General features: G+C 32.6%; 1 protein-coding gene across 1 annotated transcript in view; it reads left to right on the top strand.

The window, feature by feature from the left end:
- Nucleotides 1-9778, top strand: part of LOC149577702 (uncharacterized) — a 98208-nt gene extending 88430 nt beyond the window's left edge. The window contains exons 6-8 of the mRNA XM_089797443.1: nucleotides 8364-8441; nucleotides 9538-9558; nucleotides 9668-9778. Of these exons, the coding sequence (XP_089653569.1) occupies nucleotides 8364-8441; nucleotides 9538-9558; nucleotides 9668-9778 (210 nt within the window). The remainder of the gene's footprint in view (nucleotides 1-8363; nucleotides 8442-9537; nucleotides 9559-9667) is intronic.
- Nucleotides 9779-12272: the final 2494 nt, after the last annotated feature.

Raw genomic sequence — 12272 nt, 5'->3', positions numbered from 1 at the left:
TATCAAGTAGCTCGTCATTCATCTATAATAACTGGAAGTTTATCTTTTCCATTTGTATGACCTAGGCTTTCATACCCATCTCATCATAAGTTTACCATATGTATGACCTAGGCTTTCATGCCCATCTCATCATAAGTTTATTATATGTAAACAAGCATTAATACTTTCAATTATGCAAGTCTATTTACTCCATACTGAAGCACAAAATGATCTTGTCATTTAATCAACATCAGAAATTATCATGGTTCACGATTTTGTTTTCTTTCAGTTCAAGTTCAAGAATAGATAACAATTTATTTCTACCATTTCATAAGAATAGGAATTAATTGCATAAAGTAAATGCTAGGAACATTCAACTGGAAAGAATTATTTAACCATCATCATGGATTTTGATAACATTTTATCAAGATTACAGAAGTTGTTTTGGATTGCGCAAGTTTCAGCCTCAGACCATACTTATCCCCTCGCATTCTAACATATTAGAATGGCCCTCCCTACCTTGGGATTTAGGCTTGGAATGTTCTTCAGTCTAGCCAACCGAGCTTCCATGTGGTTTGAGTGCCCAATCAGTTATACCTATATAACTGACGTCTATGGACATCAAGTGATCATTAGATGGCACAGATGCCTATAAACTACCGTGGCCAAGGATTTCCGTTTGGGTTCAACGACTTGATCACCACCACTTGACTTGCCAATCATTTCATCTTCTTAATTCACTTTCATCTTTAAAATTTTGTAGTTTATACATTTGTCCATTTTCTATCATCTCAGCCTTTCTCGGCTATTTTGAATGATTTCCTAGTGTGATTTTTTCAATTTTGATTGCAATATCCAGTTATACAAAATAAATCTTTTTTAACATTTACATTTTCAATTTCTCAAAAAAACAAAGTGTTGGGCCCAAGGTTTCAATGTTGAACCCAGTGCTCTGATACCATATGTAGCAACCAGTTTTCCTAGGTCTTAATTAACAACTAACATACTCAAAAAATATAGTTATTACTTCATTTTCATAGGAAGACAATTATATTGGTCATGTTCATGTGAATGAGATTGATGGTTAAAATCAGTTAATCAAAATTTCTTAACTAAGAACTTAAAACACCATCAATGAATTACTATATAAATTGAAATCCACATACCATGGAGTTTGAACCAATAAATCATTATAAGAAGGCTTCTGTAATCACCTAGATTAGTCCACAAATACCACTATAACAAAATCATTTAACGACTACCATTCAATACCACTATATCAAAATCAAATGACAATTATTATTAAATACCACTATATAAAATTAGGGTGTCACAAACCACTATATCAATTAGGGCATCGATTACCATTGGATCATTTAGGGCTTCAAATACCCTTGTATCACTTAGGGATTCAATTACCACTGGATCATTTAGGGTGTTAGATACCACTGTATCAATTAGGGCTTCAGATACCACTGTATCATTTCCTTCCTTCTGATTTCTTAACTGTGGCAATAACTCAAGATTAGAAGCTGTGCTCAATTTCAATATTCATATAAATAAAAAATAATCCATAAATCTATCTCTCACATCTAGGTGTAAAATAACTCTGGCGATGAAATAACTCAATTAATCTTACCTTCTTACATATACATCATAAAAGTAAAAATACTTTTTACTGAAAAACAATTGAATATACAACTTATTTTTGTCTATTGTACATCTGACAACTTGGAAGAGGTGAAACATTGACAAGGGCTTAACCACCCAACCTCGGATCATAACTTATCTCCACACAATCTCTAACGAGAAAGGCCCTCCCTACCTGGAATAGAAAGCGATCATCTTGTCATCCACTGAGCATCCTAGTATCTAAATACACCATTCGACTTGATAGTAGGAGGGTAAACATGTTCATGCATGAGCTTTTAAATGATAACTAATATTGTTTCATGTTATTTTAGATTCTTTTCTCTCACCTCATGACCCATTTCCTTGGCTACACAACTGGGTGAGTCCCAAGTGTTTGGAAATCTCAGAACAACCAGTTCTTTCTGTTGATTCCCATTCAATTCATGAATAACATATATGTTCTAGCTTATCACGATTTGTGATTTGAAAAAGATATTTTTAAAGATTGCAAAATTACTTGTTTAATTAATTAGTTTAATCATATTTGATTTCTCTTCTGCATTCTTGCAGATTCACTCCACCTCTTCAGCATTTCATGGTTTCTTTGCCGGTAATTCCTAGGTGCTTGAAAGATTATGATCATTTTGTTTTAATTACATGTCTTCACCATTTCACGGTATCATTGTTAGTGAAGCCTAGGTGTTAGAGAATCTATGAGTATTTGCTTCAAAAATTATGATAGCATGGTTATTGATGTCGTTTCATATAATCATTTAAGTTTCTACAGCTACCATTCAATTTCATAAATGATGTTCAATTACAAAAGATATTACTATGAAGTTCTTCCATGAAACTCTATGTAATACAAGTACTAGCAGTAAGGTATTGTAAATTAATCTCATTCTAACAATGCATAGCTGGCTACAGTCAGATATTCTAATCAAATAAGGAAGAAGTTATGAATATGAAAAAATATATTGTAGTCCTAGCATTATGTAGCCAACTGTAGTCAGACATTCTATTTAGTGAAGGAAGAAACTATGAATTACGAATGCTTATATTGTATTTCTTTTAGCCCTAGCAATGTGTAGCCGACTGCAGTCGGACATATGCTTAGAAAAAGAAGGAATTTATGAAATATGATTGTATATATTCATGACTTGAGATTGGGCTTGAAGTTTTGTCTGGATGTGGATCCTCTCGTCCTTGGCCAGAACTCCTATTTGGCTATCTATTCACCCACTAGTTAAGACTTGATTGCAGATTTCAAATGTCGACAAAGTAAAGGACAACAAGGCAATTTTGGTTGAGTACCTGGAAAGAATTTTTTTGGCTGAGAATGATTATGCTCGGCTTGAAATGGGAACGTAGCAGACAATGAAAAGCAGATGTTGTCTTGGCTTCTCTTAAAGGCTAGCCATGGCTCCTCAGCTTCTATCAGTTCCAAGAAGTTCATTCGAATTCCAATTATTAATTCAATTTAACATGCCAAATGTTAATTGTTTAAAAGTAAGAATATTAAAAAGAAAAGAATAGAATTGGAAGATTATAATTTTCAAATGTTATAATAATATATATTTGTATATGTTCATAAAAATATATAAATGGGGTGACATCATTAAATTATGCTATTATAATTTATTGGTGCCATTTCATTTTTATTTTTATATGTACGTATATAAGTATTTATTATAATACTATTTTGAAGATTATTTAAAAATCTTTCGAGGTATGTTATATATTTTTTAATTAGATTATTTTATGTTTCTCAAATTATTTGATTAAATAGCTCATGCTGGTCCCACAGATGTATCTGGTTTTCAAGTTGTTAGGTTCTCAATCCATTTGCCCAATGATGGTGATGCTCTTGCCTAATTCTTTTCTGACAATGCTTCCAACCCTTCGACGTGCTTTCTACAAGGAAATTCTCTGTAATTAAATTATATTATCATAATAAATTATTTAATCATAAATAATCATAACAGTTGACCATCTTCTCAATTCCATGAATTCATGATAAATGATCAGATAACTTGTTATTTTCACTTAAAAGTATAACAACTAGCCAACTTATTATTTCACAAGATTATAACAAATTAAACTGCCAATTCACTTCATGTGAACCTCAATGGCTATATTTTAAATTAGGTCAAAAATTGAGATGTAACATAATCGAGGACCTATATAAATGCTTCACTTCTCATTTGTAAAGAGAGGATTTTCTGATATTGTTGCTATGAGCTAGTAAGATAATAGAGTTTTCATTGAAGCTTGATGTGTCTTGGTGCTTGCTTGTTCTCTTAAATTCTCTCATTTAGATTAAGTTTAGTTTAGTTAAATTTTTGTGATTGCAATGAAGAATGTGATGGTGTATTGATGAATTCATTTGGTTCGTACTTTTGACGTGTTAGTGATTCTAAATCGTTGTGCAAAGTTAGCTTGAACCACTTTCGTGCATATTTTTTACTTTTATCATTCATATTCATTGTTCTTTCTAATGGTGCATGTGGTGGTATGAAAATATTTTGCATAACCCTTGAAGATTGCACCAATTCATGTGTAGTTGTAGTATAACTTAGCGAAGCAGAGCTCTATAAATTAAGGAATTTGTCCACTAGAATACTATTTTTTTCCATCACTTCACTTCCCACATCCAATATGTCTTGAAATTGATGCAATGCAAGGTAGGAGAATCCCCAAAGGAGATGTCCAAACCCCCAAAAAATAACTACACAAAAGAAACACAACAACAAGCAACAATAATGCAAGATTTAATACCAAGTCACAACTCTTTATTCTTAAAATAATTGATTACATGCAATATGCCTGGTTGTAAGGCCTTCTAGGTTAGGGCCAAATACAAACAACAATTGCAATAACAGTTCTACAAGATCCAACAAGATTCAACTTACAAACCTAGTCCCAACTAGTCTAGATCCATAATTGGATAAGAAAACCAAGAAGAATATGAACTTGTACCCTCAAGTGCACCAAGCAATCCTCTGGCTCTCAAGCCGCAGCTACTAGCTCTTGAAAGTTCACATCCTCTTCTCCAAGACGAATCCCTTAATCATGATTAAAGACTCCACAAAACCCACTACTTATACCCAACTAAGCCACAAATCGGCCTAGTTCATTATAAATTAAATTAATTATATGTTGAGCCATAAATTGGCTAGAACACAAATTACATACCCATACATAAATTAAATGCCAAAAGTCAGCTCATAGACAACTCAGCACCAACAAGAACTAAGACCAAGCTGAGTGCTAGAGAAAACCAAGCTGAGCATCAACCAAACCATAAGCATGCCGAGCTCCCAGAGCATGCTAAGCTCCAAAGAGTATGTTGAGCTCCCAGAGCATGCCGAGCTCCCAAAAGAAATTGAGCAACTTAGGCAACACTAAAACCAAGCTTCACTGAGCTCCTAGTGTGTGCTGAGTTCCCGTAAGCATCGTCGAGCGCCTTCATTAATCGAGTCACTCAGTTAATACTTAACACAATACCAAATCAACTCAGTATCGACCGAGCCACACTTCTTCAACCAAGTTCCAAAACTCCAAAGCCAAACCACACCATCCTGTAGGACTGCAGGCCAACGAGGGATGCTCCTACATCAGAAATGAATCTGAGTAAACACACATAAGGCCCTTTGTGATCATCAACAAATCACATCAACCACCGAGCTTATTCACAGTCAAGACTTGACATTGAAGTATCCTTGGAGTCATTGTATTATCTTCTAGTAATCTTAGCATACATGAGACTTTGTTCAAGAGAGGATAAGATATTTCAATATTTTGTTCTATTGTTTGGTGGTTCATAAAACATGCATCAACACTATCCCAGTTTGCGAACTAAGTTTTTGACCATAGTTTTCTAGAGAGTTCAAGATTTCAACATTTGTTTAGATGATTGGCAAGGGTTAGGAGTAAGCTTATGTTCTACAAACTAATTTATATTTTAAGTTTGGTAGCTTTGGCCTCTTATTCCAAGAGAGTTTCTTAAAAAACACATTTTTACTTACATTGAAAATAGGGAATTGAATGATCCCGTAGGCCTTCTTAAGAACATGATAAATCCTCCCATGAGATGGAGGAGCTTAAATTCATTACTTAAGTTACTCCATGAATTTAGTTGTTTATTACACAAGATATCTTTGAAGCATCTAATACCTTTTAAATGCTGAATTTTAGTTGACCATCCTTGCAATAAGGCTAGGGATCTGTCGTTTTTAGTAAGGTTCCACCAAATAGACCTATTAGGGCTTAATAGACCCCTATAATGATCCATAAACTCACTTTTAAATTTGATTTCTAATGATCTCCCAAGCTTTCTATATGCTCGTTAACACATTAGAACGTATAGGCATTATAGGACTTATGAAAAAGAATGTCATCTATGAGGAGTTGTTTCCAATTTTATGCTTGTTTCGGAACAACTAATTGGATGTTATTCATTATGAAAACCTCCAAGGTTCAACTTCATTTATGGCTTTAAAGATCCACTTGCCAGCTAGGAAGATGTCATGTTTTTCTAAATCTCTTATTCTCAGACCCCCTTCCAACTTCTTTAAGCAGTAGCATTCCTATTTAACATGTATTGTCTTTTTACCTCTCCTGTATGACCATACCATAGGAACTGTCTAATATTTTTTGGAAATTAATTTATCTTGTAGCTTCCAAATAGCCAAATTGAGGAATAATCAAGGTTGTAAGATGATTTTTATTTTTGACAAACCTGAAATGTTCCAGCCAAAGAGAGATATTGTTTATTCCATTGACAATGTCTTTTATCTACTTCTCTTAATCCAATCCCACATATCTATAAGACAGAGGTTAGCAAGAAAAGGAATGCCAAGTTACCTAACTTGTTGTTAAGCCTTCCCCATTGAAATTCAAACTCACTGAACCAGACTGGGGGGTTATTGTCCCACCTAAGCATTATAGTTTTGTCTCAGAAATTCTAGCTCCAGAGGCTTCCCAAAACAAATTAAGTTTGTGCATGAGATGGTCAGCATTTCTTCCTTCAATATTAATAAAATTTGCAGTATCATCTGCAAATTGAATGTTTTTAAAGATCTCTGTTGGGGAGACATGCTTAGGTGACAAGCTGGTGTCTCCTAGAATGTAAAAAATAGCATCTGAGCCTATCACAAACAGGCCAGAATCTTATAGGAGTCATTGAGAAGAGTAAGGTGCCTCTATTTCGTAATTAATGTCTTGTTCCCATCCTTAGGAGAAGCTAATTAATCCCTTTATCGATGTTACAACCTAAGGAACTTTTGTGTATGGCTTCAGTAGAGACTTGCAGTTGGTCACTTGCAATCCAATCTAATTGCTTATAATAGAACTCAATCGGGTGGCCATCTGCTCCAAGGGTCTTATCATTGTTAAGATTTTGAATTGCATTTAGTATTTCTTCTTTAGTTACTTCCATATTTATAATTTCAACAATATCATCTGTGGTTTTCCTGGGAAATAAATATTTGCATAGATTTCTAGCAGTTTGTCCTTGAGTATTCTTCCTTAAAATGAGAAACGAGTCTTATAAAAAATGTGAAAAGATGGAAAATTATATAATAGTTGGCCATAGAGTTAGAAGAGAAGATCTGTGATTTGTATGGACACAACTTGTAGTTAAACAATTTGCATTTTATTACTTTTCAGGTCTATTGCCCTTCTTGCAGCATACCTTACCAGGTGGACAAGGGTATACTTGTTCTACAATGTCCAAACAGCAATTGTTCAAAGGTATAGAGTGTTGTAGGAATCACATACTGTGCAATTTTGACAGTCAAATCATGCCAATTTCTTGAGCATAAGTTTTAATACAAAATGATGTTCCTTGGTTTTATTCATTCTCTTTTTCAAGTTACCTTATGGGGCCTTCAAATTTGGATAAGTTTTCTTCCTTATCTTAATTTATAATTTCCCATTATTAAATAAAGTTTTCCCTTAATTTCGTGCTGCTTTGTTATTGAAAAAACAGATGCACTGTATATTGGTTTTGATTTAAGGCATTTTGTATATGTTTCTGTATGATTTAAGGCTTCTTGTATACTATGCAAAAAGCCGGATCATAGGCCGTTGCGTTGTGATGAAGTTGAGAAGGTATGGTACTTGCATGTTCGTCTTTTAAAATAAAATTGACTAGATTTATAGAAGAAATACTTATAAAAATATTATCAGTTGGGTGTTTTAAAGTTTGGTAAGACATTACAGTGTATTAATTATAACTAGCTTAAAATTTTGTTAGTTATCTTCACATTTCATTTAAAATTGATATCCAAAGCTATTTTAAATTTACACTATTGCACAATACTGAGATTTCTGTATAAGAATTTATTCTTTTGTTTTCGTATTAAAATCTAATTCATTTGGATTTAATGCATGCCATGCAGGAATCTTAGACTTCTCTGCGAAGAAAAATTGAAGAGGTAATAATTATGATAACAGATGGAGCAAACATTTTGAGTTTTGTTAGGCATCATCTTTTTACAAAAGAAGTATAGAAGATTTGAGTACTTAAAAAGTAAATTATCCATATGAAACAGGCAATGGCAAAAGCTGTGATAAGGGCATGCAATTCTTGCAATGCAGAGCTAGTCAGAACTAGTCAAGGAAGATGGTTGCAATAAAGTGAGTATCAAGAACCTCACATAAAATAAGAATCATGATACATGTTCATGTGATCTAAAGATTTTATTGCCAGAATTCTGTCTAATATTTCTGTATCACAAATTTTGCAGTTGACCTGCAAATGTGGAACTACAATGTGTTATAAATGCCGACAAACCATCCCAAATAATTATTCACGTTTTTGTGAGGTAGCCAAGACTTTTTGCCCAGCTATAATTTCCATATTCCAATGCCTTTTTATAATGGATAAAATTTTGAGTTCTTTAGTGAATGTTTCTTTTTCCTACATCTCTGTAGTTGAGTTTGCATTAGTTTCATGGTTATCTGTTAGACTTCATTGTTGTATCAGAATGCCATCTCGTAAAAGGGCTTGAGCCCTTTTAAAAACCAGATTCACCTTTAAGCAAAGCAAAACAAAACAAAATTATTACTTTTGAAAAGTTTGAAATATTGAAATTAACTGTAAGTATGAAGACTCTGCTGTATCTACTAAAAAAACATTAAATTTTTTTTTAATAGGTACAAACATAAATTAGGCACATTATGTGGTAGATTACCACAATTACGTGGAGGGATAGTAAAGTAACACTGGTTACTCAGAGAAGTGGGTTATGGGAACCTAAAAGCCACTCTAACTTATTATGGAGACTATCCTACATTTAGTTACAAGAAATTTTTTACGGGTACAAACATATATTAAGTGCACCATGAACACCATGAACTGATTCCATAGTTATTCGCCACAAAGAAGGGGGTGTACGGGCACCTTAAAAACACCACTTTGTACAAATAGTTGAAGTTTACATATAATTGTTTACATGTAGGACCTGGTCCTATGTGAAGAACCCATGCCTTAACTTGAGATCAATGATAAAAAAGTTCTTATGAAATTTAGGTATGGAGACTAATTTTAAAAGATAAAATTTATTATGTAAGGAATAAATGAAGCCATAAAATACAGAATTTGATGGAATTAAATTACAATACTGTGGATAATGAATAAAGATAACGAGGTGATTCTGTTCATATGTTGGAGTTCTCTGCTAACGATTAACCATACTTTGTTACACGTTTAGGAATTGACTCTTTCAAATAAGTAATAGCAACTGCAGTTTGGAAGATGTCATTCTAGTGAATTGGAATCCTCTGCAATGCCTCGTAAATTAAGATGACTAAATCAAGCTTGAATAGAAACAGAAGTATTTTTTGGGTAGCCCAATATGTGCATATGTTATAAAATGTTTGAAATCATGTTGGTAAGCTTGTTTTTGTTTTGTTGATTAGCATTCTCGAGATCCAGATAAGGTAAGACAGTTCATTCAACTATTTTTAAGTATGATATTATACTGAATTTTTATTATAAATAAATAAAATAGCAATCACATATATTATTATTCCATGTGTCTTTTCTCAGGAGGTTGAGGATGAACTAGCTAGGTATGCAAAGGAGAGAGCAATGAAGAAAGAGCCCAGTTTACTGAACAAGAATATTGGGCCAAAACTTGGCAATCTTAGCCTCGATTAGTGTCTTCATAAATATTTTACATCATGCTAAACTCAACCAAAGAACAATAATAATTGACCTCAATATACTCTTGTCAATGATTAATTCAGTTGCCATGTCATGCTAAACCTCCACTAAATAACATTGACCTCAAAATGCTTTGTAAATAATTGATTTAGGGCTGCAAAGGAGATAGCAACGAGCCTAGTTTACTGAACAAGAATATTGGGCCAAAACTTGGCAATCTTAGCCTCGATTAATGTTTCTATAAAGTTTATACATCAAGCTGATCCTCAAGTAAATAACAATAATAATTGACACCAAAATGCTTTGTAAACAAGAGACACAATGCGTCAAAGTTCCTGTCAATAATTGGAAAAGAAGAAAAATGGAGATTTATAGGTAGAAAAGAAAGATATGAAGAGAGCTAAAAAAAGAATGATATGTTATTATACGGACAATTAAAGGTAGAATGATAGAGTTGAAGGAAATTTTAAAAATATTAATAATTATATTATTTTAAGAAATATATAAATAACAATATATATGAATGAACTAGTCATTTCTACTAATTTAGCTATAAGTTGAAATATTTGATTTAAAAAAATAAATTGTTTACTTAATTCAAACTACCAAAATATCTAATTAGTTTGAGGGTTAGTATTAATTTTACAATTTGTAAAATGATAAAAAAAAATTTAGAATAAGATTGTAAAATATAGTGTAAACTTAAATAAATAACATTTTACAAATGACAAAAATAAACATCAACGTAAAACTAATCAATGTATTTAAAATAAGAAATATAAAACATTTATCTCTAGATTTAGAAAAATAGAGAAATAATTAATATTAATCAGACATTCATTTGTGAGGTGGAAGATAAAAATGATTTTTTTTTGGAAAAGTTAATCCAGTTGTCACAAATGTGAAAAATGTAAAGTTGTAATTAATGCATTCTTCAATGCATGATAGGCTTGTTAGAAAATATTTGTATTTTCTTACAAATGACAAAAATAAACATCAATGTAAAACTTGAAAAGTTAATCCACTTGTCACAAATGTGGAAAAGATAAAGTTGTAATTAATGCATGATAGACTTGTTAGAAAATATTTGTATTTTTGTTAGAGAAAATTGAATTTTCTCACTACCAAAAATAGTATGGTCCAATAGAATGAATGAAAAATGTGATTTATAGAATAATGATATATATATATATATATATATATATATATATAAACATTGAAGTTTCTTTTAATCTTTTAAATCCTATGAGTTGATTGATTGGTCAATTGAATTGAATGATTCCAATACTTTCTTTTTTTTTCTTTTTCTTTTTTTTTAAAAATGCACCTGGTAAACTTTTTAACGTGACCGGTAGCACTAGCGCGACACGCCCTCCAGTACCACCAATGCTTTGGCCTGGAGCTATGAACCAGTGAGGCCACAAACGGGGGACCTCATCCCCATGAGATTTGAACCTGGATGGCAAGGATAATAATGCAACAACTTAACCACATGCTAAACTTTCACAAAATAACAAATTTGATTGACCTCAAAATGGTTTGTAAATAATTAATTTAGTTGTTGTATCATGCTAAACCTCAACTAACAATAATGATTGACCTCAATATACCTTTTGAATGATTAATTTTAAGATTTTAGTATAGTTCTTTGACTGTTGCAGCTCAATCAATAGTCTTTATGATAACATTGATGGTTGCTACTTTTTCAAACTGTTGGTGTAAATAAGTATTTACTTATTGCACTTACTTAAGTTTACTTAGGTTAATGCATTATTTAATTATTTTACATTATTTTATTATTTTTATTTGTGAGACACTTAGGAGTTTGCGCACCTTTATGAGTTGTCATGTAGACAACACATGAGTATGCAACTCTATTTTAGCACATGGTGTCTACAATTTTGTTTTGCGTGTCACACTCGTGTAGGCTTATCCTCTCATCACCGCACTTACTTCCGTGCTTAATGGAGGATAACCCATATCTGGTGGATGTGCTTGGTTGTATGACACATCATGGTGCTGATTACGAGACATTCTAGATGTGTCTCAGAGGCTTTTATATACAGGCACTCCTAGTGTATTTTCACATTGCATTAATTATGACATTTTCACTCCGATCATACTCTCTATCTTTGGTCTACTGTGTGCTTGTGTTTGAGTTCTTAGTTCTTGGGTGAATTTTTTCCTTAGGAAAATTCTTACATGGTATCAGAGCAACTTGGAGATTTTCTCATCACATAGCCATTCGAGACCTTGTTTGCTTCATCACCTCAACCTAAATTCAGAGTGCTAAAAAAATTAGGAGTGTTTAGAGCTAGATCTGACCTTGACATTGCATCCAGAATGCCGAACTCATGAAAATCGATTATAAACTCAGCTACCTTGGCCCAAAGTCGATTGTGAGGCAATTTTTTTTTACAAATCGGAACCCAGAGGCCCCGATTTGCAATATGGGTATGATTTTTTTTTCAGATATGTGATTTAATTT

This window comes from Cupressus sempervirens, chromosome 1, assembly GCF_028749045.1.
Source record: "Cupressus sempervirens isolate cs-2001-9-10 chromosome 1, ASM2874904v1, whole genome shotgun sequence".
NCBI lineage: Eukaryota > Viridiplantae > Streptophyta > Pinopsida > Cupressales > Cupressaceae > Cupressus > Cupressus sempervirens.
The sequence above is the reverse complement of the archived record's forward strand: the minus strand, read 5'-3'. Positions and strand labels throughout refer to the sequence as shown.